The 26,436-nt window shown below is 41.9% G+C and overlaps 1 protein-coding gene across 2 annotated transcripts in view; it reads left to right on the forward strand.

The window, feature by feature from the left end:
- The window catches only part of BAK1 (BCL2 antagonist/killer 1), a 44,108-nt gene that overhangs the window by 8,800 nt on the left and 8,872 nt on the right, over positions 1–26,436 (forward strand). For both annotated transcript variants that reach the window (XM_060233281.1, XM_060233282.1), the window contains exons 2-4: positions 3,338–3,443; positions 24,147–24,282; positions 24,390–24,533. In XM_060233281.1, the coding sequence (XP_060089264.1) occupies positions 3,371–3,443; positions 24,147–24,282; positions 24,390–24,533 (353 nt within the window). In that variant the 5' untranslated portion in view covers positions 3,338–3,370. The remainder of the gene's footprint in view (positions 1–3,337; positions 3,444–24,146; positions 24,283–24,389; positions 24,534–26,436) is intronic.

Genomic DNA, 26,436 nt, shown 5'->3' on the forward strand with positions numbered 1-26,436 from the left:
AGTTGTGATCAGTGGCCCAGCCCTACAAAGATCAACCCAAAGTAAGTACAGTTGGACTAGAAGTGGCATCCCGATGCTGGAGGGAGGGAAGGAGCAGGCCCGCCAGCCTAGAGTCTTTAAAGCCAACCAGGGAACACTTGGGAGAGGAGGAAGGAAAACTACAGGGAGCAACTGCAGTAATATATGGGCCAGCGCTGAGGGCAGGCATGGTGAGGAGGCAGCCTGTCAAGAATGGCAGCCTGTGGGTAAGCTGCAGCAGTCCCAGGTCCTGGAGGCAAAGGACCAGAGAGCTACAAGGCAGAAGACACAGAGTACCAGTGCTCTCATCATTGAGAATGGGAGGCTGAAGGCACAGCTTGTGGTAGTGGTTAAGTGCATGGACTCTTAATCTGGGAGAACTGGGTTTGATTTCCCACTCCCCCACATGTAGCTGCTGATGTGACCTTGAATCAGTCACAAGTTCTCACAGAGCTGTTCCTCTCAAGAGCATTTTCTGTTAGAGCTCTCTCAGCTCCACCTACCTCACAGGTTGTCTGCTGTGGGGAGAGGAAGGGAAAGGAGATTGTAAGCTGCTCTGAGACTCCTTTGGGCAGTGAAGGCTGGGGTATAAATCCAATCTCTTCTTCTTTGGGAGGGAACAGTCAGAGAGTGGTACAGACTAAACAAGTGGCAGCTGCAGCAGGGAAGGCTCACTGGGACCATTTTAGCTTGACTCCTTGAACAATGGTGCATAATTCCTTTGCTGGTCTGGAGATGTGGGGGACTTTAGGTATCAGGGCAGAGTATGGAATCTGTAGGCATGTGGGTGCTGGTTCACTGGAGACTGTAAAGGGAAATCAGTATATGGTAGTGCTGTTGAATGGACTATGGTAGTGGCCAAGGAGCATCATGGTAGAGTGACCCCTGCAGGGAGGTACAAAGGGATCCAATGTGGTTTGTGGCCACATGTAATGTCACAGTGGGTTATAACAATAAAAAAACCCACTGCTTTACTTGAGAAGAATTCAGCATCAGAAGTGGTGCATATTAATGGACTAGTTATGCCACTTAAAGTAACATAATAGCTAAATAAGATAAATATATCCTGTGGCTTTAATGTGGGACTGGTTCAAAATGGACTGAACATATTAGTGTTTTTTAGTGCTGTTTTGTATAGGATAGGAATATTCGTCAACTGCATCACAGTAGATGGGTGTCCTGTCACATACTGCAGGAAGGACTGTGAGAATTCCTTGCTATTTCCTACTTGGGGGGGGGGTAATCTTTACCTTTTAAATTCACACGTGTACTCTCTCGAGGTTCACGTGAATCCATCACAAAACAGCTACAGCATAAGTGTTTGGTCAATCATATTATTGGTATGGAAATGTGCAAACATTATTTATTTATTAAACCATTTATATCCTGCCTTTCCTTTTGGTTTTGATTTATGCACAATTGCTGTCAAGTAGAACTGGCAATATTCTCAACTAAACATAGGGGGAAATTGGATTAGGAAAAGCTTCCTTTTCTTATTACATGTATTTGTTCTCCAATGTTTTGTGATTAAGTATATCATACTACGGCAAGGGAGGGCCCGTTTGAGAGCTGATTTCCGATCTACCATTAAGCTCATCAGACTGACCTTAGTTTGAGAGAGTAACTGTGTTGATCTGCAGTTGAAGAGCTGGATTTGAGCCCAGTAGCGTCGTTTCCAACTCTGGGATGACGTCGTATCACAATGTTTTCATGACAGACTTTTTTTTACGGTGTGGTTTGCCATTGCCTTTCCCAGTCATCTACACTTTCCCCCTAGCATGCTGGGTACTCATTTTACTGACCTCAGAAGGATGGAAGGTTGAGTGAACCTTGAGCTGGCTACCTGAACTCAGCTTCCACCAGGATCGAACTCAGCTCATGAGCAGAGAACTTGGACTGCAGTACTGCAGCTTTACAACTCTACGTCAAGGAGCTCCTAGTAGCATCCTAGAGACTAACAAAATCTGGACAAAATTTAAGTCCAGTGGCACCTTTAAGACTAACAAAGTTTTATTCAAGGTATAAGCTTTCGTGTGCACACACACTTCTTCACATTTTCACAATATAAACTTTGGATCTTGAAAGTGTGTACCCCAAAAAACTTGTTAGTCTCTAAAGTGCTACTGGACTCAAATCTAGCACTTCAGACTTACCTTGGGTCAGTTGCTAGCGTTCAGTTTATGTGGCTCATAAAGTTGTTATGAAGATAATGTAGCTATTTTATATCAGTGCATCTCTTATCTTGCTTTTCTCCACTACAGCGACCCAAGGCAGCTTCCATAGCATGGGCTAGATCCTTCAGAGCATTTCTGCTGACAGAAAGATTCCACCTGCAAAATGTGTCTTTTGCCTTCCCTGATATGCCAATCCTTGTCCCCCAACAGCAGCATTTGGGGGCACATTTTTAGGGGGGAGGTAAGAAAGTTTCCCTCCACAGGCAGAATCTGTCAGTCCCCAGAAATGATCTGGTGAATCCAAGGCAACATTAATACCAATTGAATTTTAAAAAACAAAAGTACACTTAGAAACGACCTGGGCTGGCCATAGAGCCACTGGGCCATTAACTCAAGGCCACATGCTGTGAGGCCACACTCAAGTATGAAGTCCCTGCAAGAGGAGGGAAACAAAAGCTCAGCCTAGATCTTATGCAGTAGGCATATTCCCACAATTCTTTGTAGGAATTGCTGAGACACTGTACTGCGCTCCTAAGGAAAAGACTGGTAAAATCTAATGTTCAAAAACCAAACCAATATGAATGTTAAAAGCCTGGTTCCTGATCAACTGTTAAAAAGTCTGGGCACTTATTTAAGATTGAAGGCTACTCGTTGGAGGATCTGGTTTATCTAACTATTTTTACAATTATGTAGGCTAGAAAGGTATCTGGCGACTCTGGAGCCAAATAAAGACTTTTTGCTGCATATGCAAAGCTGTCTGGATTGTGAGAGAGAGACAGAGAGAGATGTTTTTACAACTACTTTAGCAGAGTCTCATTGTACTTAGTTTTGGCAACATGCTAAGTCCTGTATTTGCTAGAAAAATTATCCACTAACTTGTTTTGGAGAGTAACGGGGAAGGAAGGGGGAGGCTGACTGTTATCTGAGGATTTTTTTGAGCCACTATAAAGCTACGGGTGGGTGAGAGGAGGGGAAGAAAAGCAGAGTCAAGTTACTTAGAGGTGGAGCCACCACTAGAGGAAGAGGAAGATGTTAATATCACTCAAAGGGGAAGTGCCTTGTAATTTGAGAAGAGCCTTTCTAGCATCCAGATCCAAACACTGAAAGTCTCACTGGTCCCTTGTCTGTCTCCTTGTCTCTTGCAGACAAGCGCTAATCTCCTGAAGCTCTGCTCCACCATGGCCTCAGGGAATGGCAGTGACCCACCAGACAGGTTAGAGAGGCAGAGATCATCACTGCAACTTGAATCAGGTAAAAACTCTTCTGGATCTTTTACATTCATTGTTAGTGATGGAATGCTTGTTAGTGTTGGGATTTGTATATATTTTTTCTGTTTTTGTTTGTTTGAATTTTTTTTAATAGAAGACAAGGAGTGGAGTATGTCTGCCAAAGTTTAAACACATGGCAAGCTTAACTTGCAGATCTGTTCCTGTTCATAGCTTGTTACAACCCTTAGATTTGCTATTAACATTGCTAGTCACAGATACATGTCTTCCCATAGGATAATTCCTGTGATTTAATAATTCCTCCATTCACTGCAATATGCAGCATGCATCGCCTTGTACTTTTGCATGAACATGAGCAAGTCCAACTCCTTCATCTCCAGATCTCCACCTTCACTGCTCTTTCCCTCTTCAGCCCTAAAGATAAATTAATAAGGAAGACTGTTCTGTCTTTAAGACGCTGAGCACCCTCTGTGTTTTTTTGTGTGGGTTTTTTTTGGACAACAATAAATCATTCATTGCAGTTCCTGTTGTGCAGATGGAGGTACTGAGACAAGTTGATTAGACTAAAATTCATTATTAATTATTTTATACCATTGCTTAGCATGCAGACTGCTTTATAATCATACATTCCAGCCGTGGCTGTTCTTTATGTTTTCATGCTAGGAGTTGAGAATGGAAGCTTGTCCACTAGCAAGCTGAAAGGTAGCAGGGATTATTGAGTCCAACAGTTGCTTACCATATATACAGTGTTTTACCTAACTCCTCAAAGGAGCCTATATTCCATGCAGCAGCACTAAAAGATAGACTGGCATAATTACCTTTTCTAAGTTATAGGTGAAGTGTTGTGCCTGTGACTTTAGCAAGAAGGCCCCACTTCAGATCTCATTCTGACCATGAATTTACTGGCTAGCTACCAGTGAGTTCATGGTTAGCCTGAGATTTGGACTTCTTACTCAAGATCTTGACTGTCACCCTGTGTCTAGGCTGGTTCCATCCAAATAGCACAATACTCATGTAACTTTCATCTGCTGTGCCACATTCCCTCTTATCTCTTCAGAACAGGGGGTTTTTTATTTTATTTTTTGCTAGCCACAAACTCTGTACTTTACCAGCAATGTTGTTTATTTGTACTTATATTTTGTTTTGATTGGTAAGGGGGGGGTTGGGGGGGAGGGCTGGTTGGGCAGGTCTCCCATTAAATTCTTCAAGCATAAGTTTGTTTAGTTTTAGCAATACACAGAAAAAAACAACTTGATCTTTAACAATTATTATTTTAATTAAGTCATCTTCAGTGTAATGATCACAGTAAATTCAGTGAAAATGACATACTGTGACTATCTCAGCCACCGTAAGAACTTTTTGAAAAAGAAATTTCACGCATGTCCATAGCAATCAGGTTAACATAATTAAAATGACCAAAACAGAATTTCACTAAGAATGGTGAAAGTATTTCCATTGAAGTTTTTCTTAGCAACCATTCTGAATGTCAGTATGTAGATGAGGGATCTAGCAAGGAAGGTGGTGAGCTCCGTCTCACTGGCAGGTTTTAAGCAGTGGCTAGACAAACACTTGCCAGGAATGCTGTAGGCTGAATAGCAGGTGGTTGGACTAGATGGCCCGTATGGCCCCTTCCAACTCTTATGATTTTATGTCTAGTGCAAGCGTGTTTGTGCTAGACAAAAGGTAATATTCCTGCCTCCTTCCTTCCAGTGCATCCTTCTGTGTCCCTTGAAATCATGTTGGGGTAGGAGGTAGTGGAACTCTGAAACAGTTGGGGGGATGAAGTGGGCATCAGCAGTGAGAGGGAGGTAACACTGATAATTACACTAATCCTTCCATGAACAGCAAATGGCATTAGACTCCAAGTTGTAGTCCCTTGACAGTACTTAATAAAGTACACATATGCACACATATCTTCTAAGGAGATGGGAAAGTTGTGAGATGTAAAAGTTGTGGGATTTTTTTCTCCCAAATTTAAGATGTCAATACAACATCTTTAAAAAAAACAACATTCCAGTGCAGATTCCTAGAAAAAGTTTACCTCCTCACACAGAAATTGCATGTCTTCTATGCAATATCACTCTGAGAGTCAAGGTTAGTACAGGAGACTGTGCCACAGGAAAGGCCTGAAGTTCATTTGCAAGCTTAGTAGCATGAAGGTCATAAGGTGGTGGAATGTGGGTAGAATGGCAGAGTCCCAAAAGTTCTAATTAGACCTGTGTTGTGGTGCCACTCATCTCTTCTCTTGAACAAGCACACTTGCAACAAAATGTTAGTACTTTTTTTCTAGTGCTTTTGAGCTCTCAAGGGGTCAATCCTAAGCAGGTCTACTTAAAATAACACCCCCCTTTTTTTTTGGTGGGGCATATTCTCAGGAAAGTGTTTTTAAGATAGCCCTGTGAAGTGCTTCACATGCATTACATTGTTGTTACCCCGTTTGGTGGGCTGCTGTTTATCATGCATTGCAGGTGGAGGTTGAGAGAAAACAGTAAGACCCCTGGGTTAGTTTATAGCAGAAGTGTGTACTGGGAGCTTCCTGATTTGTAGTTAAGCTTCTAAACTATATAATACTATTGGGTTTACAATTTGGGCTTTTCTGACAGTATCTGGTACCTTGCACAGTCAAACTTCCATCCTAAATTTCTCTTTGGCACAAATACTCCCATGGGTACAAAATATTGTACAGAAGATTAGCCTTTGGAATTTTGCATAAGAACCTCTCAGAATTCTGCTGCAAGGAAAAAGACACTGCTCTGATCATGTTTCAAACTTCAGCACAATGGCTAAAACTCTATTATGCTGTGAACTTTTAAGCACCAATGCCTTTATAAGCTATTTTACTATTGGACTTGTAAATGAGGATGTTTAGGAAGTCATTGCAGCTATGTCAGTAGTACTTTATTTACAAAGTTTGAGTCCGATGACACCTTTAAGACCAAAAAAGTTTAATTCTGGGTATAAGTTTTCATGTGCATGCACACCTAATCAAATACATTGTATACATGTATCTTCTGAAGTGTGCATGCACATGAAAGTGTACACCCAGAATTAAACTTCTTTGGTCTTAAACGTGCCAGTGGACTCAAACTTTGTTTCATTGCTTCATTACAGGAATTTATATTAACTCTGAATAGGAAATTTAAAACATGATACCTATAGTCTTGGCAGGGGCGTAGCTAGGGCTTTGGGGGCCTGGGGCCCAATATTTATGTGGGCCCCCCTATGTTTGTGCACGCCGCCAGAAACAGGATATGATGTCACTTCCTGAAGGTTGGCAACTCTACTGGAAAAAGAGTTAAAGAACTCAGGCACTACCACAGAAAAGCCTTGCCTGTGATGCCCTCCCCTTAGCATTTAAATGTGGGGATGGAGAGTAAGAAGATTACAATGTTGAACAATTCAATGGGGTGGGTCCTGCCCCTAGCCTATCACCCCACTGATCCAAGTGTATTTATTTATTACAATATTTATATCCCAGCCTTTCCTTTTGGCTCAAGTTTGAAACCTTCCTCCAATCTAAGTGGCTGTAAGTGGTACCGAATAGAGGAATATCTTACCAAACATGATATTCTCTCAGAAAATCGCTTCTCCCACGATCTGCTCTACTTTAAAAATGATTTATGTTATTAAATGTTTAATGAATAAGTGAGTTTATAATATAAATCTGTTTAACTTTATTCTTACCCTGTGGAGTTTTAAGTATCCAAGATTGTTTATTTCCATATTTGTATCCTTTGTTTTTCTCTTTGTTGTACACTATGACCTCACCAGTGCTTTTGTTTGATTTTTTTTTGTTTTATGTATATTGTTTTTTTTTAAAAAAAACCTGATTATTATAATAATAGATACAAATAAATTTTAAAAGGAATAAGGCTTTTGACCCTTGCATTTGGTCAGACAGTAATTATCAGAATAACTTCATCTAGGTCAGTTTAGGATAATGAATGTGGTATAGTTATGTCAGGAGCCATGTTTAGCATTATTAGTTTGACTACTGAGCAAGGGTCAATATTTCTCACTTATAGATGACATTTTATATCAATGGTAATTAGGCTAATGTGGGGACCAATTCCTGTATATTTTTGCACATTTGTTTATATTTTTAATTTTTTAATTTAGTTAACATTATTATTGGGCCTATACATTTATATTTTCTTAACCTTCTTGTCCTTACTTCGGTTTGGATTGGGTTAAATTTATTCTCCTCCCCCCCTTTTTCTCATTTTCAGTTTAGATTAAAAATGACCCATTATAAAAACTACATGTGTAATCTTTAATAATCTGTTTATATTTAGAGGCCCCTCATGATCTGAGTCCTTAAACTCAAGTTGGCTTAGTTTGGACATAAATCCAGCTCTGGTTCCTCCATACCTTTACCTGTGAATTCAAATAATCTTTCCCCATAAGGCATGCAAAGGCCAATGCTGGCACAAATTGGGGGAAGGAGGGGCTCCTATATAGTTTGAGTACACCCAATGCTCAGCCCTACAGTTTTTTTTGTGTGGGATATTTTTGTATTTTCATGTGTGTGTGTCCACACTTGGAAGTAATGATGACCTCTGGTGACCCACCTCTACTGGAGACCTGAAAGATATTCAGGGAGGTGGCTGAATAAGCCTGCCCCTCTCCTCCAGACTGGGTATTTCAAGGAAGTATCCTATCCAAGTACTAACCACAGTTGACCCTGCTTAGCTTCCAAGATCTGATGAGACTGAGTTTACCTGGGCTAACCAGCCATAAATCTGAATGTGTTCAACGGGGCTTACAGTCGAAGTGAGCCCAAATGCTCCAGCCTGAATCTGATCATCCCTGTGTTGTCAAATCAAATAACAAAACAAAAACTAATCCCAGGGTTGCCCAAGAGGGAAAAAAGCCTCAAGTCTAGTTCTACCCAAACAGCAGCTCAGGTTGAAAACCTGCCTGTGACAAATTCCTCTGGCTCTGAAGGCCTCCCAAGATTGAAGGTTTTCTGTTTTAAATTAAAATCTCAATACAAAGAAAACTGCCATAGATGTATCTAAACCTACTGCACTGCTAACTGGCATTCTTGATGTCTAATCAATTCCACCACCCCACCCCCCCGGCCAAAATCTAGCAATCTGCCTTAAGTCTCAGCAGAAAAGCGCGGGTCACTTTAAAAATGATTACCAGAACTCCCTTCAGAGTCCAGTCCTGCTTGTCACAATCTTGCTCCACCTGCAAAGTCCCCAGATATTTCCTGAGTCGGACCTGGCAACCCTAGCGTGATGTGGGATTGTCATTGTACCTTCTTCACAACCAAGTCAATGACAAAGTGGTTTGGTTTGCCCGGGACGTAACTTGGAAGTACAAAAGAACGCAGCCTCACGCGTCTATAGAAACGTGTAAAGGAAAGAGTTCCTGCAACAGCGGCCGCTCCTTCCCCCCTCCCCTCCCCTAACCAACCACGGGCTAGAAAGCCCCGCATCTTTGGATGCGAAGGCCGACCTGGCGTGGCAACTGCTTCCCTCTCCTCCTCCCCCCCCACAAAAAACCCCCAAACCGCAACCCTGAACGCTGGGCGAGGAAGGCAGCCCGCCCTGCAGGCAAGGAGGGGGCGGGATTCACCTGCAACGCTGGCCGGGAGGCACCGCGCTGGCTGGCAAGGTTGCGTTGGGAGGGCGGAAAGAGGAAGCGGGAGAGCTCTTGCTAGTTACCGGCCGGGGGCGGCAGCAGGCAGCTTTCCCAAGGGCACTCGAAGATGCAGCGCTTGCTTGCTTAGCGGCCGGAGCACTGAGCTGGGACACGGCCATTGTTCGGGACCCCCCTTGGCAATTGCGGGGGCCCCCCAGACCTGGGGCGACCCGCCCCCCCCTCCCTACGCCACTGAGTCTTGGGAAGGTTGTGCTAATGCCTATACTGCTGTTATGGAATGGTCATTGTGCTTAAGTTGCATACATTTGGTTTTAGCATGGAAATGCCACATACTGCACCCCTTGCATTTCATTTGCCTTTTCACCCTATCATTTACAACTTCTTTCTTGAGGCCCAAATATTCTTGTTGCATCTGAAAAAGCTTAGGGCACAATAAATCTACTAGTCTTCAAGGTGCCACAAAACTCCTTTTTGTTTTAAACGCATGTAGAGTTTTACCATCATTGCACATATGTTGTCGTATCTTCTAAGGATATACTTAACCATTCAAAATCTTGAATTTCAGGCCTTTGACAGGTTACCATTTATTTATCCTGATCTTGCATAAATACCCATTTAAAAATAGTTATCAAAGAGTTGGTAGACCACCAATGACATTGGTTCCCATTGGAAGTGCTGCAGCTAAAGTAAACCACTAGTTTGTGGCATAAGAATAACAAAATTTTAATATCAGCATAAACTTGTAAGGTGAGCAGTCCACATTGTCAGGTATATGAGGTAGATCCTTACTTATTGCTCACAAACATGAAAGCACACAAATACCCCAGATTAAGAAGGGGAAAAGTTATTAACAGCAGAGTCAAAAGCCTTGAAAATGCAGAACATATAGGGTGAGATGCAGTTGTGTAAAATGTGATCAAGGAAGAGTACAAACACTACTTGTAGTAGAAGTAATCAGTAATAATACAGTTTCTGTAGTTCTGCTGAGCTAGTGGACCTTTGTAATGGCTGGAAAATCTCTGATCTTTGGAAGATACTTTCAGATTTCTTGATTAATTCTACTTTTGCAATTTGTTATGGAAGAAGAATGGTGACTTTGAGATCAGCAACAGTGTGTCCTGGGAGACTGTAATGTTCCCTCTGCTTCTTTTTAAAATATTGCCATTTTTATGTCAAATTTATTTATTTATTTTATTGGGATTATATCCCTCCCTATCCCAAGGTCAGCTTAGGGTGGCTTACAACAATCAAATATATAACAATAACTATGCCATGTGATAAAATAAAGTTAAAACCATCAGCAATCAAATGCTGAAGTCATGTCCCATTATTCTTCTACATAGGGAGGGACGTTGCCATATGTAGACAGAAGAAGGGCATTGTTGATGCACAATCACATGTATCATTTTAGTGAACAAACCCAAAATAATACAACAGATTATATTGGATCATGTCCATAGAGAAGCATGTCCATGATCGTCAGTGTTCATGTTAAGAGAATCATACCAAATGTACAATCAACAGGGTTTAGTTATTGCTGGTGTTAATACCTCTCGTCATGATTAATAATGCTTTATTGTCATAATGTGAATTGTCATCAAATTGTGACTGTTGTTAGCCACCCTGAGCCCGTTTGGGGAGGGTGGGATAAAAGTGCAATAAATATATAAATAACAAATAAATGGTAACATCTGTCATGGCAGAATCATTGTGACTGTTTGTAAAAGCAGATATGTTACAACCAACAGGAGAAATTGTTACGACCAACAGGAGAAAAATAACTCTAAAATGTATTGATTCTCATGCAGCCAGTACTGTTTGGTCCTCTGGATAGCAACAGTACAATGAACTGCATAAACAGTCACAAATATAGATCTGTTGATGCCAGGACGGTACAATTACCAGGTGCTTTACTTTATGTTTTGCTTGATAACTTTGTCATATTTTCAGGTCTGTTGCCAGTGCATCAGATCTAACGACTTGCTGACTTTTCTCATTTGACAAGGATGCAGGCAAAGAGGATTAAGAATTCATGATCTGAGTTTATGTAGCAGTGTACAGGAATCTCAAGCACAATTTTGCACAATCCAAAATTCAGATCCCTAACAATGCTGATGAAAAATGTTAAGAACATAAGAAGGGTCCTACTGAATCAGACCAGTGGTCCATCTAGTCTAGCATCCTGTCTTACATAGTGACCAACCAGTTCCTTTGGATGGCCAACAACAAGGCATAGAGGCCGAGGCCTTCCCCTAATGTTGTCTCCTGGCTCTGGGATTCAGAGGCTTAGTACCTCAAAATGTGGAGGTTCCCCTCACTCACTATGGCTAGTAGCCATTGATAGATTTATCCTCCATGAATCTATCTAGTCCCCTTTTACAGCTATTTGTTCCTGTGGCCATCACTACATCCTCTGGCAGTGAATTCCACATTTTAATCTCTCTGTGTGTAAAGCAGTAATTACTTTTGTCCATCCTGAACCTACTGCTCATCAACTTCATCGGATGCCCTCAAGTTCTAGTATTTTGGGAAACGGAGACAAAATTCTCTATGAACTCCCTCCATCTCATAATTTGATAAACCTTTATCGTGTCCCCCATTAGTCCTCTCTTTTCTAAACTGAAAAGTTCCAAACTCTTCAGCTTTTCCTCACAGGGAAGGTACTCCCGACCCCCTAATCATCTTGGGTTTCCCTCCTCTGTCATTTCTCTAACTCTGCAGCGTCATTTTTCAGGGACCAGAACTACACAGTATTACAAATGAAGTCACACCATAGATCTCTCTACAGGGGCATTACAATATTGGCCATTCTCTTCTCAATCCCTTTTCTAAGAATCCCTAACATAGAGTTTGCCCTTTTTCACTGCTCCAGCACACCTGGATGACACTTTCATTGTGTTATCCACTATGATCCCAAGATCTTTTTCCCTTTCAGTCTCAGCAAGTTCAGACCTCATTAGCCTATACTTGAATTTGGGATTTTTTTTGTCCCAATGTGTATCAGCTTACACTTACCAACACTGAAATTCATTTGCCCACTCACCCAGTTTGTGGAGATCCTCTTGAAATTCTTCACAGTCAGCCTTGGTTTTCGCCATCCTGAATAATTTTGTTGTCATCAGCAAAGTTGGCCACTACCCTACTCACCCCCAGTCCCAGATCATTTATGAATAAATTAAATAATATTGGCCCCAGTACCAATCATTGTGGGACACAACTGCTTACTTCCCTCCATTTTGAGAACTGTCCATTGATTCCTACTCTTTGCTTCCTGTCATTTAACCAGTTTTTAATCCATAAGAGAACGCATCCTCTTATCCCATGACTGCTAAGTTTACTCAGGAGTCTCTGGTGAGGTTCCTTGTCAAAAGCCTTTTGAAAGTCTAGGTATATAATGTCTACCTTTGGGTCACAGTTTTCTACACACTTGTTCACTTTCTCAAAGAACTCCAAAAGGTGAGGCAGGACTTCCGTTTGCAGAAAGATAAAATGCATATGTATGCACTTTAAAACGTGACTATGCTAGAAGGAGACTTTTTAAAAAAAAAGTTGGGAATAACAGTCCCCATAAGATCAACATAGGGAAAGGTTAGGGAATGATTTTTTGGCACCAGTGGGAGATAGAAACACACATGTAGCATATAAATCACTGACCACTGTTTCCATCATTATGCATCTCTCTTTGCTTTGACACCAAGGTTAGTAAATAGAAGACGAAGACAACTGTAGATTTATACCCTGCCCTTCTCTCTGAATCAGAGTCACAGAGCGGCTTACAATCTCCCTTATCTTCTTCCCCCACAACAGACACCCTGTGAGGTAGGTGAAGTTGAGAGAGCTCTCACAGAAGCTACCCTTTCAAGGACAACTCTGCGAAAGCTATGGCTGACCCAAGGCCATTCCAGCATCTTCAAGTGGAGGAGTGGGGAATCATACCTGGTTCTCTCAGATAAGAATCTGCGTACTTAACCACTACACCAAACTGTCTCCTATGAAACTAAGGGGGAACCCTGCACCACACTCTTTAATTCCATCTCTCTTTCCAGTGGCTTCCCCAGCTCTTGCACTCTCTCCACACTCTAGATCTCCAGGTAACCTCTGTGGTAGAGAAGAGCTTGCAAGCCTGCCTATTTCCCTTTCCTTCCTCGCTTCACACATGCCAGAAATAGTCACCTAACTATGGGTCAGTGCTTAGAGGCTGACTGACGTCCCAGTGTGAAGCACACTTTTGTTGTTGTTCAGCCGCACAGTCGAGTCCGACTCTTTGCGACCCCATAGACAAAGTCACGCCAAGCTCTCCTATCTTCCACCATCCTCCGAAGTCTGCTCAAATTCGTGTTTGTTACATCAGTAATACTCTCCAGCCATTTCATCTTTTGCCGTTCCCTTCTTCTTTTGCCTTCTGTCTTTTCTAGCATCAGGATCTTCTCCAGGGAGTGCTCCCTTCTCGTTTGGTGACCAAAGTATTTGAGCTTCAGCTTCAGCATCTGACCTTCAAGGGAACAGACTGGGTTGATTTCCCTTAGAACTGACTGATTTGATCTTGCAGTCCAAGGGACTCTCAAGAGTCTTCTCCAGCACCATAGCTCAAAAGCATCTATTCTTCTGCGCTCGGCCTTCCTTATGGTCCAGCTCTCACAGCCATACATTACTACTGGGAATACCATCGCTTTGACTATATGGACTTTTGTTGGCAGAGTGATGTCTCTACTTTTTATTATACTGCCCAGGTTCGCCATAGCTGTCCTCCCAAGGAGCAAACGTCTTTTAATTTCATGGCTACAGTCACCATCTGCAGTGATCTTGGATCCCGGAAATGTGAAGTATGTCACTACTTCCATGTCTTCCCCTTCTATTTGCCAAGGTGTGATGGGGCCAGATGCCATGATCTTAGTTTTTTTGACGTTGAGTTTCAAGCCTATTTTTGTGCTCTCCTCTTTCACACTCAACAAGAGGTTCTTTAGGTTCTCACTTTCTGCCATTAGAGTAGTGTCATCTGCATATCTGAGGTTGTTGATGTTTTTCCCGGCAATCTTAATTCCGGCTTGTGCTTCATCCAGGCCAGCATTCCGCATGATGTACTCTGTATATAAATTAAATAAGCAGGGTGACAATATATATCCTTGTCAAACTCCTTTTCCTATTCTAAACCAATCAGTTGTTCCATATCCCATTCTGACAGTTGCTTCTTGACCCTTATACAGGTTTCTCAGGAGACATGTGAGGTGGTCTGGTACTCCCATCTCTTTAAGGACTTACCACAGTTTGTTATGATCCACACAATCAAAGGCTTTAGTATAGTCAATGAAGCAGAAATAGACATTTTTCTGATACTCCCATGCTTTCTCCATAATCCAGCGAATGTTGGCAATTTGATCTCAAGTTCCTCTACCTCTCTGAAACCCAGCTTGAACTTTTGGTAGTTCCCAATCTATGTACTGCTGAAGCCTAGCTTGTAGGATCTTTAACATGACCTTGCTGGCATGTGAACTGAGTGCAATGGTGCGATAGTTTGAACATTCCTTGGCATTACCCTTCTTTGAGACTGGAATATAAACTGACCTTTTCCAATCCTGTGGCCACTGTTGTGTTTTCCAAATTTGTTGACATAATGTGTGCATCACTTTAACAGCATCATCTTTTAGGACTCAGTGGTAGAGCATCTGCTTGGTAAGCAGAAGGTCCCAGGTTCAATCCCCGGCTTCTCCAACTAAAAAGGGTCCAGGCAAGAAGGCGTGAAAAACCTCAGCTTGAGACCCTGGAGAGCTGCTGCCAGTCTGAGTAGACAATACTGACTTTGATGGACCAAGGCTCTGATTCAGTAGAAGGCAGTTTCATAGGTCTTCATATGACTTTGGAGAGCTCAGCTGGGATCCCATCATCTCCACTCGCTTTGTTGTTAGTAATGCTTTATAAAGCCCATTTGACTTCAGTCTCCAGGATGTCTGGCTCAACGTCATCGATTTCTCTGTCATGATTGTCCGGGACATTGAGCTCTTTCTTGTATAATTCTTCTGTGTATTCTTACCACCTCTTCCTGAATTCTTCTGCTTCTGTTAGGTCCTTACCGTTTTTGTCCTTTATCATGGCCATCATTGCACGAAACGATCCCTTGATTTCTCCAATTTTCTTGAATAGATCTCTTGTTTTTCCCATTCTATTATTTTCCTCTGTTGCTTTGCATTGTTCCTTCAGGAAGGCCTCCTTATCTCTCCTTGTTGTTCTCTGGAAATCTGCATTCAGTTGGGTGAATCGTTCCTTTTCACTTTTGCCTTTCGCTTTCCTTCTTTCCTCAGCTATTTGTAAAGCCTCATCAGACAGCCCCTTTGTATTCTTGCATTTCTTGAATGCAAGCACACTTACTTGAAAATAAACCTGCATTAAGTTCCTCTTCAACCTCTGGAACCAAACAATATATGTGAAACAGCTTCAGTGTGGCTCCCAAGCTGCAGTTTGGCCACCCCTGCCCTAAATAATTGTGCCAGGTGTGAGCTATTGGATGCAATGGAGGATGAGAAGAACTCTGGTTGGATACCACCCATTGCTCCTTCCATATATGCATGCTAAATATATATGGAGTGAAATATAGCGGGAAATTCTCAGTAAAAACATTGATTCACACATGAATTCACCAGTCACTATAGATCTTTGGACACATCATTGTCTCTGGCCTAACATCTGCGATATGAGGCAATAATTTCTATTTCACAAATTATTGAAAGGCTTTACTGAGAAAATGTATGTGAAATAGTCTGAGGCTCTGAGCACTTCATTAGCAAGCTAGAATTGTAGAAAAGATGAGAATTAATTGGATTACACTGTGTAATGGGGGAATTTTTGAGAATAAGGCTTGTTCACATAACTGTACTAGGTTGTGATCTTTGTTTTCAAATAGTTGGTCTTACTTTGTGTACAGTGACCCGAACAGAAATCGATCAGTTTAATAGTTTGCCCCCCTTTGCCTCCAAACTGATTCATTTGTGATAGTGCAAAAGGTTTGCATGAGCAGATGTTTAAGGTTACATGCATAAGTAGAATGAGGACTTTATTTAATCACTGTTATAAAAACCAATTCATACAAACAGAAAATAATTATTCACAAAATGGGAAATTTGATTTTAAACTCACAAATTTGATGAAGTTTGAAAGACAGTGGCCTGAAGTTGCAGCAATTTGTTCAAGGAATACTTTGTGTGAGTTGGTTGGAGCTTTTCCTGTCTCTCACTGTGTGTGGCTTACAGTCTTTCTGTTTGGGTATGATGATAAATCAACAGATTTGGGCAGCATGAATCCTAGTTTTGTCATGAATTTTCCATAAAAACAACCACAGGATGTGCCAGTAAATAACAGGAGGATTTGCATGTAGTCCATCATAATTCCTATGGTGATGTTAACTAGTATGGACCCTGAATGCTACTTCCTGCTGTGTGGAAGGAGCAATAGCTTTTCTGCTGGTAAGAAAGGAAGGAAGGATGCCCTTGGACCATCAAGCAAGGTTATGCTGGGAATCATGGGGCCTACACGGGCAAAAGCCATGTAGGACAGGGGCTGTAGTAAGGAGGGAGATTAAAACAAGTATATCTTTGGATGGGGTTGGGTTTCTGAGACCCCTAAAGGCATGTCAATATCCCTCTCCCCTTATCAGGCAATCTTGTTACAAAAGCATCTGACCTATGACAACAAATCCATGCCAAACTCTCTGGAGCTTATTGTGCTAAGAGGCAACTGGGTTCCTCTTGGTCACTCCAAATGATGAAGGCCTTTCTCATGGCCAGTTTGTCTGTATCATCAGTGATGGTATCTCCTAGGTAAATGAAGCTTGAAGGCTTTACACTGGGGACATACTTTTGCTCCTTAGGACATAAACACACTGTTAGCACTCTTTTTGTTGTCTGAACACTTGGTGTCCAAAGGTCCTGAAGTCTGGAAGGAAGTGAACCCTATCAAAGCTGGTGTACAATATGGAGGGCATGTCTGCTGAAGAACTACCAGGATGTTGTCAGTATGAAGTGTAGTCATAAGGAGAAAAGAGCAGACAACAATGTGAAAGTACTAGAGTTTTTATCTAAACTACTGCATGATAATCACCTTCATCTAGCACATTCCATATAGTCATCACAAGTGCCTCCTCATTAAAAGTATTTCTAACAAATTTGGAGCCAGTTGTGGAACAACACTGAATATTATAATTGTCATATAAAGTGAATGTTTGCTTTGTAAAAAAATGATGCATTGAAAAATATAACGCACTTTGTTACAAAGAAATTACAGGATATTATGATTAGTTAATGTGATTAATACAGCCTGAGTATGGACATATGAGCTGGCAGCTTGTACACAATCTAATGCTGAACTTTGTCTTCCCACAGCTGCATTTGACCACATCCACCAAACAAATGCAGAAATACTTGCTGTAATTCCAGGGTGTCCTGGTGGAATCCATCCTATATTGGTGGACATTCATCCACATCAGCTGAAATTGTGGTGTTGTCTTCCCATGTGCTCCCTTTAAAGAACAAGACAAAGGAGTAAAACCTGCATCATTTTTAGGTATTATTAAAATACAATTTTCTAATAGCTTTTATATGTTCCAAAAGTTGACTTAAAAAACCCAAAAACCAGAAAGCACATAACTTCTGGCCTAATTGAGGCGTAGTGCATTGCTGTCTATTAAAGCTCTGCTCTTGCATTATTCCCATTAATTTATGAGGTGCTTGTACAGGAAAAGTTTCAGGTGGATTGTGCCCATTGTTAAGTAGTGGTAAAAGGGAGAAATAAAATTTGAGAAGTTCATTTAAGATGAAAATTTGATTTTGGTGTTGGCCAGTCTGGTTTAAAGGCCAGTGAGTTGGTTCTGCCTGTTTTGCTCATGAGTAATTCCCTCTACTCAACCAAGCCCAAAGTACTTTTGTTGCTTAGTTACCTTAAGGCTGTCATCTCCTCCTTCAAACCCTGTCTTTCCCAGTATTTTTCAAATATGTTGGGCTCCAGCATGTATAATTTTTTTTTGTACTGGATTGACTCACTGACAGACATCATTGAATAAACAATTACCATCCAGCTAGGCCATCTTGAGGGAAAATGGCCCAGCTGAGAGAGAGACTTGTGGATTAAGATAAAACTGCTTCAGTGGAATACATAAAACTGAGGGGGAGAATGGGGTTCAAATAAGAAAGCAGAGAATTGCCCCTCCCCCCAAAAAAGATATGAGGGAATTGTGCTTCATTGTACTGCAGTTCCCCCCCACCACCCTTGTGCCTCCAGGTACATTCTTCCTCTGCTGCCATTCTGGTGTGTTCTATATGGATAAAAGCTACTGAGGGCCAAACTACACATTTGTGTTTTTAAAGAACTGGGTCCACATTTCCCAGACCCAACTTAGTCTCAGCAGCCACCCAGCAGCTGCAGGGAATGGCTTTTCAAAAAGAAAGTACAACTGGAGAAGGCTTGTAACACCACCACAGGAGAGGAAGAGCTCCTGCCTTCCCTTCCAAGCCATTTTCTGACCAAAGGCAGTTGGGGGGGGGGGTGTATTTCCTTGATTGTGCTGCTTCAGATGGAATATTCTGTGCATGTGAAGCAGTAGTTTTGTTTAACACCCATTTCTCACTGCTCTTGTAATTTTATCAACCAGTATTGTGCCTTCTCTTCAGAGAACTAAATGGGACACATCACACATGAAAGCATGTGCTCCATCACTGAGCTGTGTTCCCCTGCCCCTGATCTTGCTGACTGCAACTTTTTCAGTTTGTCCTATAGAACTTAATAGAGGTCATTGCAAACTTATCCTGTCCCTACTTGATTTGCCATACCCGTTCACTTGTATAGCTCCATTGCATGGTCAGTTTTATAGTCACTCCTGAGTAACTTGTTATGTCTGACCATTTTTTGTGGTTTTAAATTGTAACTTGCCTGAGCATAGGTGGATTTAGCCATTCAAATAAAGAAATACTCCAGTTGCACTCAGATGCTATGAAAGAGTATGCATGTGATAGGCTCAAATTCCACCTGTTTCTGCTTGCATCATCCTCTTGCACCTGTCCTTATGCACAGAGCACTCTTGAAGCTCCAATTTGCTATGACACCTGAAGGCAAGTGTCTAGATGAACTAGAGCTTGTCTCATTTTCTCCACACACACCCCTATAAACTTGGATTCTAAACTTGGATTAAACTAAAGTTTAGAATCCTGCCAATATAGGGGAGAGGAGACAACCCCTGATTCAGCAAGGTGCCTATTTTTTGGACAGCACAGCAAACTGGAGTTTGGTTCAGAGTTTCTGAAATCAAGAAACTTTCAGTTGTGCTTTATGTGCAGGGGCACCACATTAGCACAACAGCAAGCTGTGTTTGTGCCCATAACAGACACGCCTTTGCTATACACAATGTATAGCCTCTGTGTGTAATCAAACCCTGGAATAAAATAGGAAATGACAGTCTTAAAAAAAAAGAAAGAAAGTGTGGGGTAGGAGGTTTTTTCGTTTTGTTGTTTTTGAGTAATGTTTCTTAGCAGGGAGTTGTTGAACTCTTTGTAGATATTTTATTAACCTTTATTGTTGTTTGTTTTAATTGTATCTGTCATCAGAGTTGCATAACCTTAGAGCTATGAAGTGTAGATCTGTGGTCAACTCTCTCTAGTTGGTGGCTATTGAACTTTGAGCAGAAAACTTCCATATTGTAAAACACCATGATTATGTCCTTGTTTCTAAGAAGAAGAAAATGAAGATGATGATATTGGATTTATTCCCCACCCTTCACTCTGAATCTCAGAGTCCCAGAGTGGCTCACAATCTCCTTTACCCTCCTCTCTCACAACAGATACCCTGTGTGGGGCTGAGAGAGTTTCAAGGACAGCTATGGCTGCCTCAAGGCCATTCCAGCAGCTGCAGATGGAGGAGTGGAGAATCAGACTCAGTTCTCTCAGATAAGAGTCCGTAACTTAACCACTACATCAAAAAAGCATCCTTGCATTGCCAAGCTTTAGTGTCGCTTTACACACTAGACAGGGCTTGCAGCAACATGGCTGCACAATTGTTCTGGAAAAAGATCTACCCATGATCAGTGTTCCCCAAGATCACCTTCCAAAGATCCTTAATCTTCTTTTCTTAATAGGAAAAATTGGTCATGGCTTGAATGGGCCTTTTTGTAAATACAAGTATTTGGTAGAATTCTGTGATATTCAGGAGATCTGGCCTCATTGAGTTTTGACTTACAGAGATTTGAGAAATCTCTGGAATCTCATTCACAGGATGCCCCAGGAGCTCCGGCTTCCAGAAGATAATGATAGCATTGAATGCTTTTTAAAAAATTAATGATGTGGGTGTTGTTGTTTTTCTGGCTGTTTACAATGTAGCGTGGTTAGGATTTTTGCACCCCTTTCCTATCTCACTCATGAATCAAGTTGCACCTTTAAGACCAACCAATTGTGCAACTTGACTCCTGCTTTGTTCAGTTGCTTCAGACCAACACGGCTGCCTGCTTGGATCTATCACACTCATGTTTTGCTTACGTTTATGTGTTCCACATTGAAACTATGAGTCAGTCTGTTTCATTTTCTGTTTTTCCCCTTGATTTAATGCAAGGCAATCATTGGTGTTTGATTTCTCAGAAAAGCTTGTTTACATTCAAATACAGTCTGAGTAGAGGTTTTTACATTATATTTGTCAAGTGAGTGTTAAGATTTGCCACCAATAAACTATTTTTTTTGTTTGCTCAGGTTATCTTAGTGCATAGTGGAGCATCTTTAGAATACACTGGGTCATACTGATCAGTTATCCAGATGTTCATTTGAACTGAATATGCTTGTTGGTTGAGTGCTTCCAACCTGCCATAAGGAAAAGTGATAATGATGAACTTGAAAAAGAATGGGCTTTGGGGAGAGAATTAATAGGTTCTTTCAGTAAAAAATAAGAAATGTTTACCACTTCCATGGCACCTGCAAGCTGCCTCCCCGTGTCCGTGTACGACTTAGAAATCTACATGCAGTCACAGAAGCTCACTGTCTCCAGCCTCATGATGTTGCAATTGTTGCTTTCTTGAATACTTGAGCATTTGCAGATTATTTATTTGCAAGTTGTGAACCCACAAAGACTCGGGCGAGGGGGCATTTCATTTTTGCCTCTATCCTCACCTGTTATTTCCACATTCTCTTCTCTGAAAGCCCCCATAGCTTATCCCCTTTTCCTGCTCCCTACTCTCCTTCCCATCCACCAGTCAATCTACCTTTATCTGCCCCCTGTCTTGTCTTCAGCTTTTCCTTCCTCCCTTCCCTTCCTTTCCCTTGGGAGCCCCTCCCTAGAAAAGTCTGGCCCAGTTGTGTGGCAGCTGCTAGGCTGGGCCTAGTTGCACAGCAAATCTCCCTTCGAGACACAACTGGGGAGAGGTACAGGACCCTTTTTCAGTACTGTTTGTCCTCCAGGTCCCACTGCTCTCCCCTCCCCCCACCGGCTTTGCTTTACAAAAATCAAAGTTTTGAAGGCTTAGGCATAATGTTGCAGTTGCCTATAAGCTCCAAAATGGTGACTGAGAGCTCACTGAGCACTCTTTTCTTAAAACTACAGGTGAGATGTAAAGACTTAGCAATTGAGTACTTCAGCAGAAAAAATCTGGCAGATTCCATGAGGAATAAACTGAGTTGAAATTCACATGCAGACTTGAACTTGAGTAGGCCCTTGACTTGTTCCTCCTTACAAGTTTATATGCAGGAATACTTCACACAGTGCTACTTCCTGAATTCTTTTTTGTTACTTTATTTATTTATTTACATTTATATCCCACCCTCTCCGCAAGCGGACTCACTTCCTGTGCTCTTTGTTCAGCATGGACAGAAGTAAGTATCACCAGATCAGCAGTGATACAGCGTAGTAGCAGCAGACAGGGCAGACATCCCACCTCTCACCCGTTGTGTAGCTGGCTGGATCCAACCCAATATTAAGATTTTAGGCAGCCTTTCTCCCCACCTATAGTGGCTTCTGATAGTCACTGGAGGAGAGTTATCTCCTACTACTCATCTTGCCCAGAGGATAAAATCATAGGATCCTCAGTTTCTTCCCCAAACACACAACAGTCAAACCTAATGTTAAACAGTTGTCTGAAGGCCATCACTTGTAAGGTAGTCAGGCTGCAACTAGTAACCCCCAAGAGCATTTACGAAGTGGGGACTAGTGTGCTGACATCAGTTCTGATGAAAACCAGAAGTGCCGTCATGGGAAGCTCTAGGATTTGCAATGCCTATATGGTTTTTACTGGCAGTGACAGCACATTGGTGCAGGTCCCCCCCCCCCCCCCCATTTCACATATGAAGTTGCCATACTGAATCAGTCCATCATGGTCAGTATGGTCTACTCAGACTGGCAGTGGCTTTCCAGGGTCTCAGGCAGAGATATTTCTCATCACCAACTGCCTGGATCTTTTATCTGGGGATGCTGGGAATTGAGCCCTGGGACCTTCTGCATGCTGAGCAGAAGCTCTACCACTGAGCTAAAGCCCCTCATCTTCCTCCTGCTAGCATTTCAGGCACCAACAGGCAACAAAAGAGGTCTCCCACTACAGACCTGACAACCCTAGCCATCAGTCACAAGGGACTCATTAAATCTGTGAGCATAATAGGCATAGAATATAAACATGCCTATAAAAACAGGTGCCTTGCCTGGAGTGCTGTGTTTATTTCCTTTCTTTTTTTAAGGACATAAATGGATTGGGGCCATTTGCTTTATGATGTTACATACTTATTAGGTGGTGGTAGATTAACAGTTACAAACCACTACATTAATATCTTTTGAATGTACCGCGTTCAGATATTCCTCATAGTCTACCTAATTTTGATTTGTGCTGCCCTCATGTGGTTATTATGCTAACTACCTTGTTCTCTAGCCTCTTCCTCAAACTTCCTTGTCATAATCTATTTCATCTCTTCCTGCACTGTGGGCTGGAACATCAAAAGTTTTTTTCTCCCTTACAGGAGTAAGGTTTGTCAGACTTTCAATAGTTGTCCTTCACATCAAATTGCTCCCAAGGTGGTGTACCACAGCCGTAGTAATACATAAAATATATTTTGTCGACCATACACAGTCTGACAATACAATCTTGAACTACCATTAAAATCTAAGGTTACAGCAAAGAACAAAAGATATGATATTAAAACAGCTAGCTAAAATAATCAAGGGCACATCCACATATACAAATACATACATGCTTTAATTAAAGAACTGACTAAACAAAATATTCACCTCATCTTTAAACTAGATCAGCTGGGCACTAGGTGAGATGCTGTGAGAAGGGGAGTCCGTGACTGCAAGGCTCTGTCCTTCCAATGGTGATGACCACAGAGAGCAGGGTTTTTCCTTCCACGCTTAGTTAATAGGCATGCTCCTTTGAATTTCCTGGCCCTAAGCCATCTATATTTATTTTAAAACCTGCCCTGCTTCTCTTCCTGTAGGACTAAAAGAAGCATACAAAAGAATTTAAAACTAGCAATTCAAGAATAAGCACTTTAAAATAATTAATCTTAGATACCACAGCTAGCAGTGGACAACCTTTAACTCATCAACCAATTAAATTATCTACTATAAGTCCCTCTATGTCTCTAAAAGTAATTGCTTGTTGCTTGAAATAAGGTCCTCACCTGCAAGAATAGTCATTTGACATTTTTTTCAATAGACTCAGAACTAGGAATATTTATTCCCTCATTGTTAGACCCCAGCAACCCAGAGTGGGGAAGGGTTTAAACCCTGTCTTGTCTTTGAAAATACAGATTACATTATTAGTTATTGTGGCCACTGATAGGCCTATCCTGTTGACTACATCAGCCAGCTCTACTATGTGTCCAGTGAGAGAATGCTGTAGTCAAGGTACCATGACGCCAGTCATAGTTCTGAGTCAAGCAAATTGCACCTAGAACCCTCGGATTTCTTAATTTCCTCTAGGTCAGCCCAATGGTTCATTGTCAAAGTTGTTACTACTTCAGTCCAGTGAGCTTTCAGAAAGGATACCAGCTGGCTATGGTTCAAGTTGGCTTACATTTGTCAAGTGCTCATGCTTTGTCAAGCATTCATTCATGACTGATTGAGAGCTGCCTGATTGTCTTTGACATTCCTCCTATTTCTGTCCCTTCTGCAGAAGACCAGGTGGCCCAGCAGACAGAGGAAGTGTTCCAGAGCTATGCTTTCCACCGATACCAGCAGGAGTTGGAGCAGAATGAGGCAGATGTGCCAATAGATCCAGAAATCGCTGCAATCCAGCAGGAGCCGGGCAGGTAGAGTGCCACAGAATTTAACCCGTTCCCTCCCTGAATCCAAGGCAAGGGCAATTTCTGCATTCATCCAGGTTCCTGGCTAACAGGTTTTGGTGGTCTCCTGACAGCACCAGCAACCAGGTGGGCAGGCGCCTGGCCATTATTGGTGATGACATCAACATGCGGTATGATAAGGAATTCTGTGAGATGCTGGAGTCCCTGCAGCTGACAAGGGAAAATGCTTACGAGTACTTCACCAGAATAGCCTCTAGGTAAGTCAGCCATCCAGCTTCTTCTGGCCCTTTCCAAGAATGTCACAGTTAAATTTGCTTCAGTTTCCAGCATCCAGAGTGTAGCCCTGTGTGGGTTTCTTTATCAGAAAGCAAGTGAAAGCTAACGATGTGAGCGGTCCACTGAAGCTTCAACTATGTCATCCATTGTTTCAGAGCTCCTAATTGAATCCCGATTCCTTGCTTTCCTGGAGCCGTAAGCTGCTAGACTACTACAGTCCTTTCTTAGATGTTCCGTAGACTTTCTGACACACACACATACCCCTGCGTGCACACACCCCTGGGTTCCACAGTCCATCTCATATGAGCCCGCCTTTGGCGGGGGAGGGCGGGATATAAAAATAAACTTATTATTATTATTATTATTATTTTAACTATGCCGTACTGCTCCTACCTGCATTATGTTTTGGATAGTTTTTGACCCTGATTTTTGAAACTTATATGGGGACTGACCCAGATTTCTCACTGCACAGGAGCAATCTAGCAGCAACTCTGATTAAAGTTTCAGTAGACAAGAAAATATGTGCATTAAATTAAAAACCATAACAACAAAGTGTGCTGCTGGATCATAACAGAAGTTTCTCTACTCTAGATCCATTCTGTTCCCGACATCAGCTAGGAAGATGCCTCTGGCAGAGCATGAATATCAGTCCTCCCTTGTCATCTGCCCCCACACACACCTGGTTATACAGGTTTGCTATTGCTGGACATGGAGGTTCCATTTAGTTTTCATGGCTAATAATAAAACGCATTTGGGTGTTTGCATTGGTTCCTTTGAAAGCTCCTTTTGAGAAACGTTCTTCTAGGAGTAACTGTGTGCAGCCTGTCCAAGAGTCCACAAACTTTTTGACTTGGCTAGTTAACCAGCCATTATTCATGGTCGCCCTACCCCCTGCAGTCCCATCTGAAGTCCTTTGTGAATCCTGACTTTTGCCTTTTGCAAAATGAGAGGCTGACCCATTTCCTGCTCCGCATTCTGCAAACCAAGAAGATTTCACAGAAAGGGTGGCTACCAGTGAGTGGAGCCCAGAGCTTGTCCATGGCAGTGAATTACCTAATGCAAAGCTTGCAATGCATCTCTCCTGATTTCTCTTGTTGAAACAAAAATCTGCCTTCCATTCACCCACACATGTGCATATGTACGTCCACTCCCAGTCCTCTGTAAATAATGTTTAACCATCTCTTCTGTCCTCTCTTTCTGCTCTCCCCTCCTTGGGAAGCCAAGCAGCGTTGTTCTCATCGTTTTACCACCTTGAGGTGGTCAGTATACTGCAACCAGGTAAATTAACCTACAGTGCTTTCTTTTTCTTCGTTTTTAACTTTCTGTATCCCATACTGTGTCTTCCATACTGCATTCCATACTATCTCCCAGTTATTGTGCATTAATTTCCAAGTTCATGTAAGGCAATCAATTATGCATCTGTGTTATAATGCTATCCTATTTCAGGGTTTGATGTGATTATTCTAAAAAGCTTATCCTGACCATCGGCCAAATTTCAAAGCAACTAACAAACAGTTAATAAAATACATTGGGGGGGGGTGGTTTGCGGGGGGGGAGGTAGAATTGTAGATAAGAACAAATCACAATGGCAGCATTAGCAGTTAACAAAATACCTTCCTAAATAAACTTGGGTGATTTTATTCCTAAATAAACTTGGCTGTACAAGCCTCTGAACATAAAGCTTCATAGAAGTAGGGCCCCACCACAGAAAAGACCCTGCTGCTTACCTCCAAAAGATATATCCAAAGTAAAGCCACATTTGAAAACTTGTGTGTTATACTGGAGGAGCTATTTGTGTGTGTATACAAATTCTCTGCTTTCACAAGCCTTTCTAAAATGAAAAATCACGGAAATATTCCAGCAAACTGATAAGTAGAGAGTGAT

The sequence above is a fragment of the Heteronotia binoei genome, chromosome 2 (assembly GCF_032191835.1).
Source record: "Heteronotia binoei isolate CCM8104 ecotype False Entrance Well chromosome 2, APGP_CSIRO_Hbin_v1, whole genome shotgun sequence".
Lineage (NCBI taxonomy): Eukaryota > Metazoa > Chordata > Lepidosauria > Squamata > Gekkonidae > Heteronotia > Heteronotia binoei.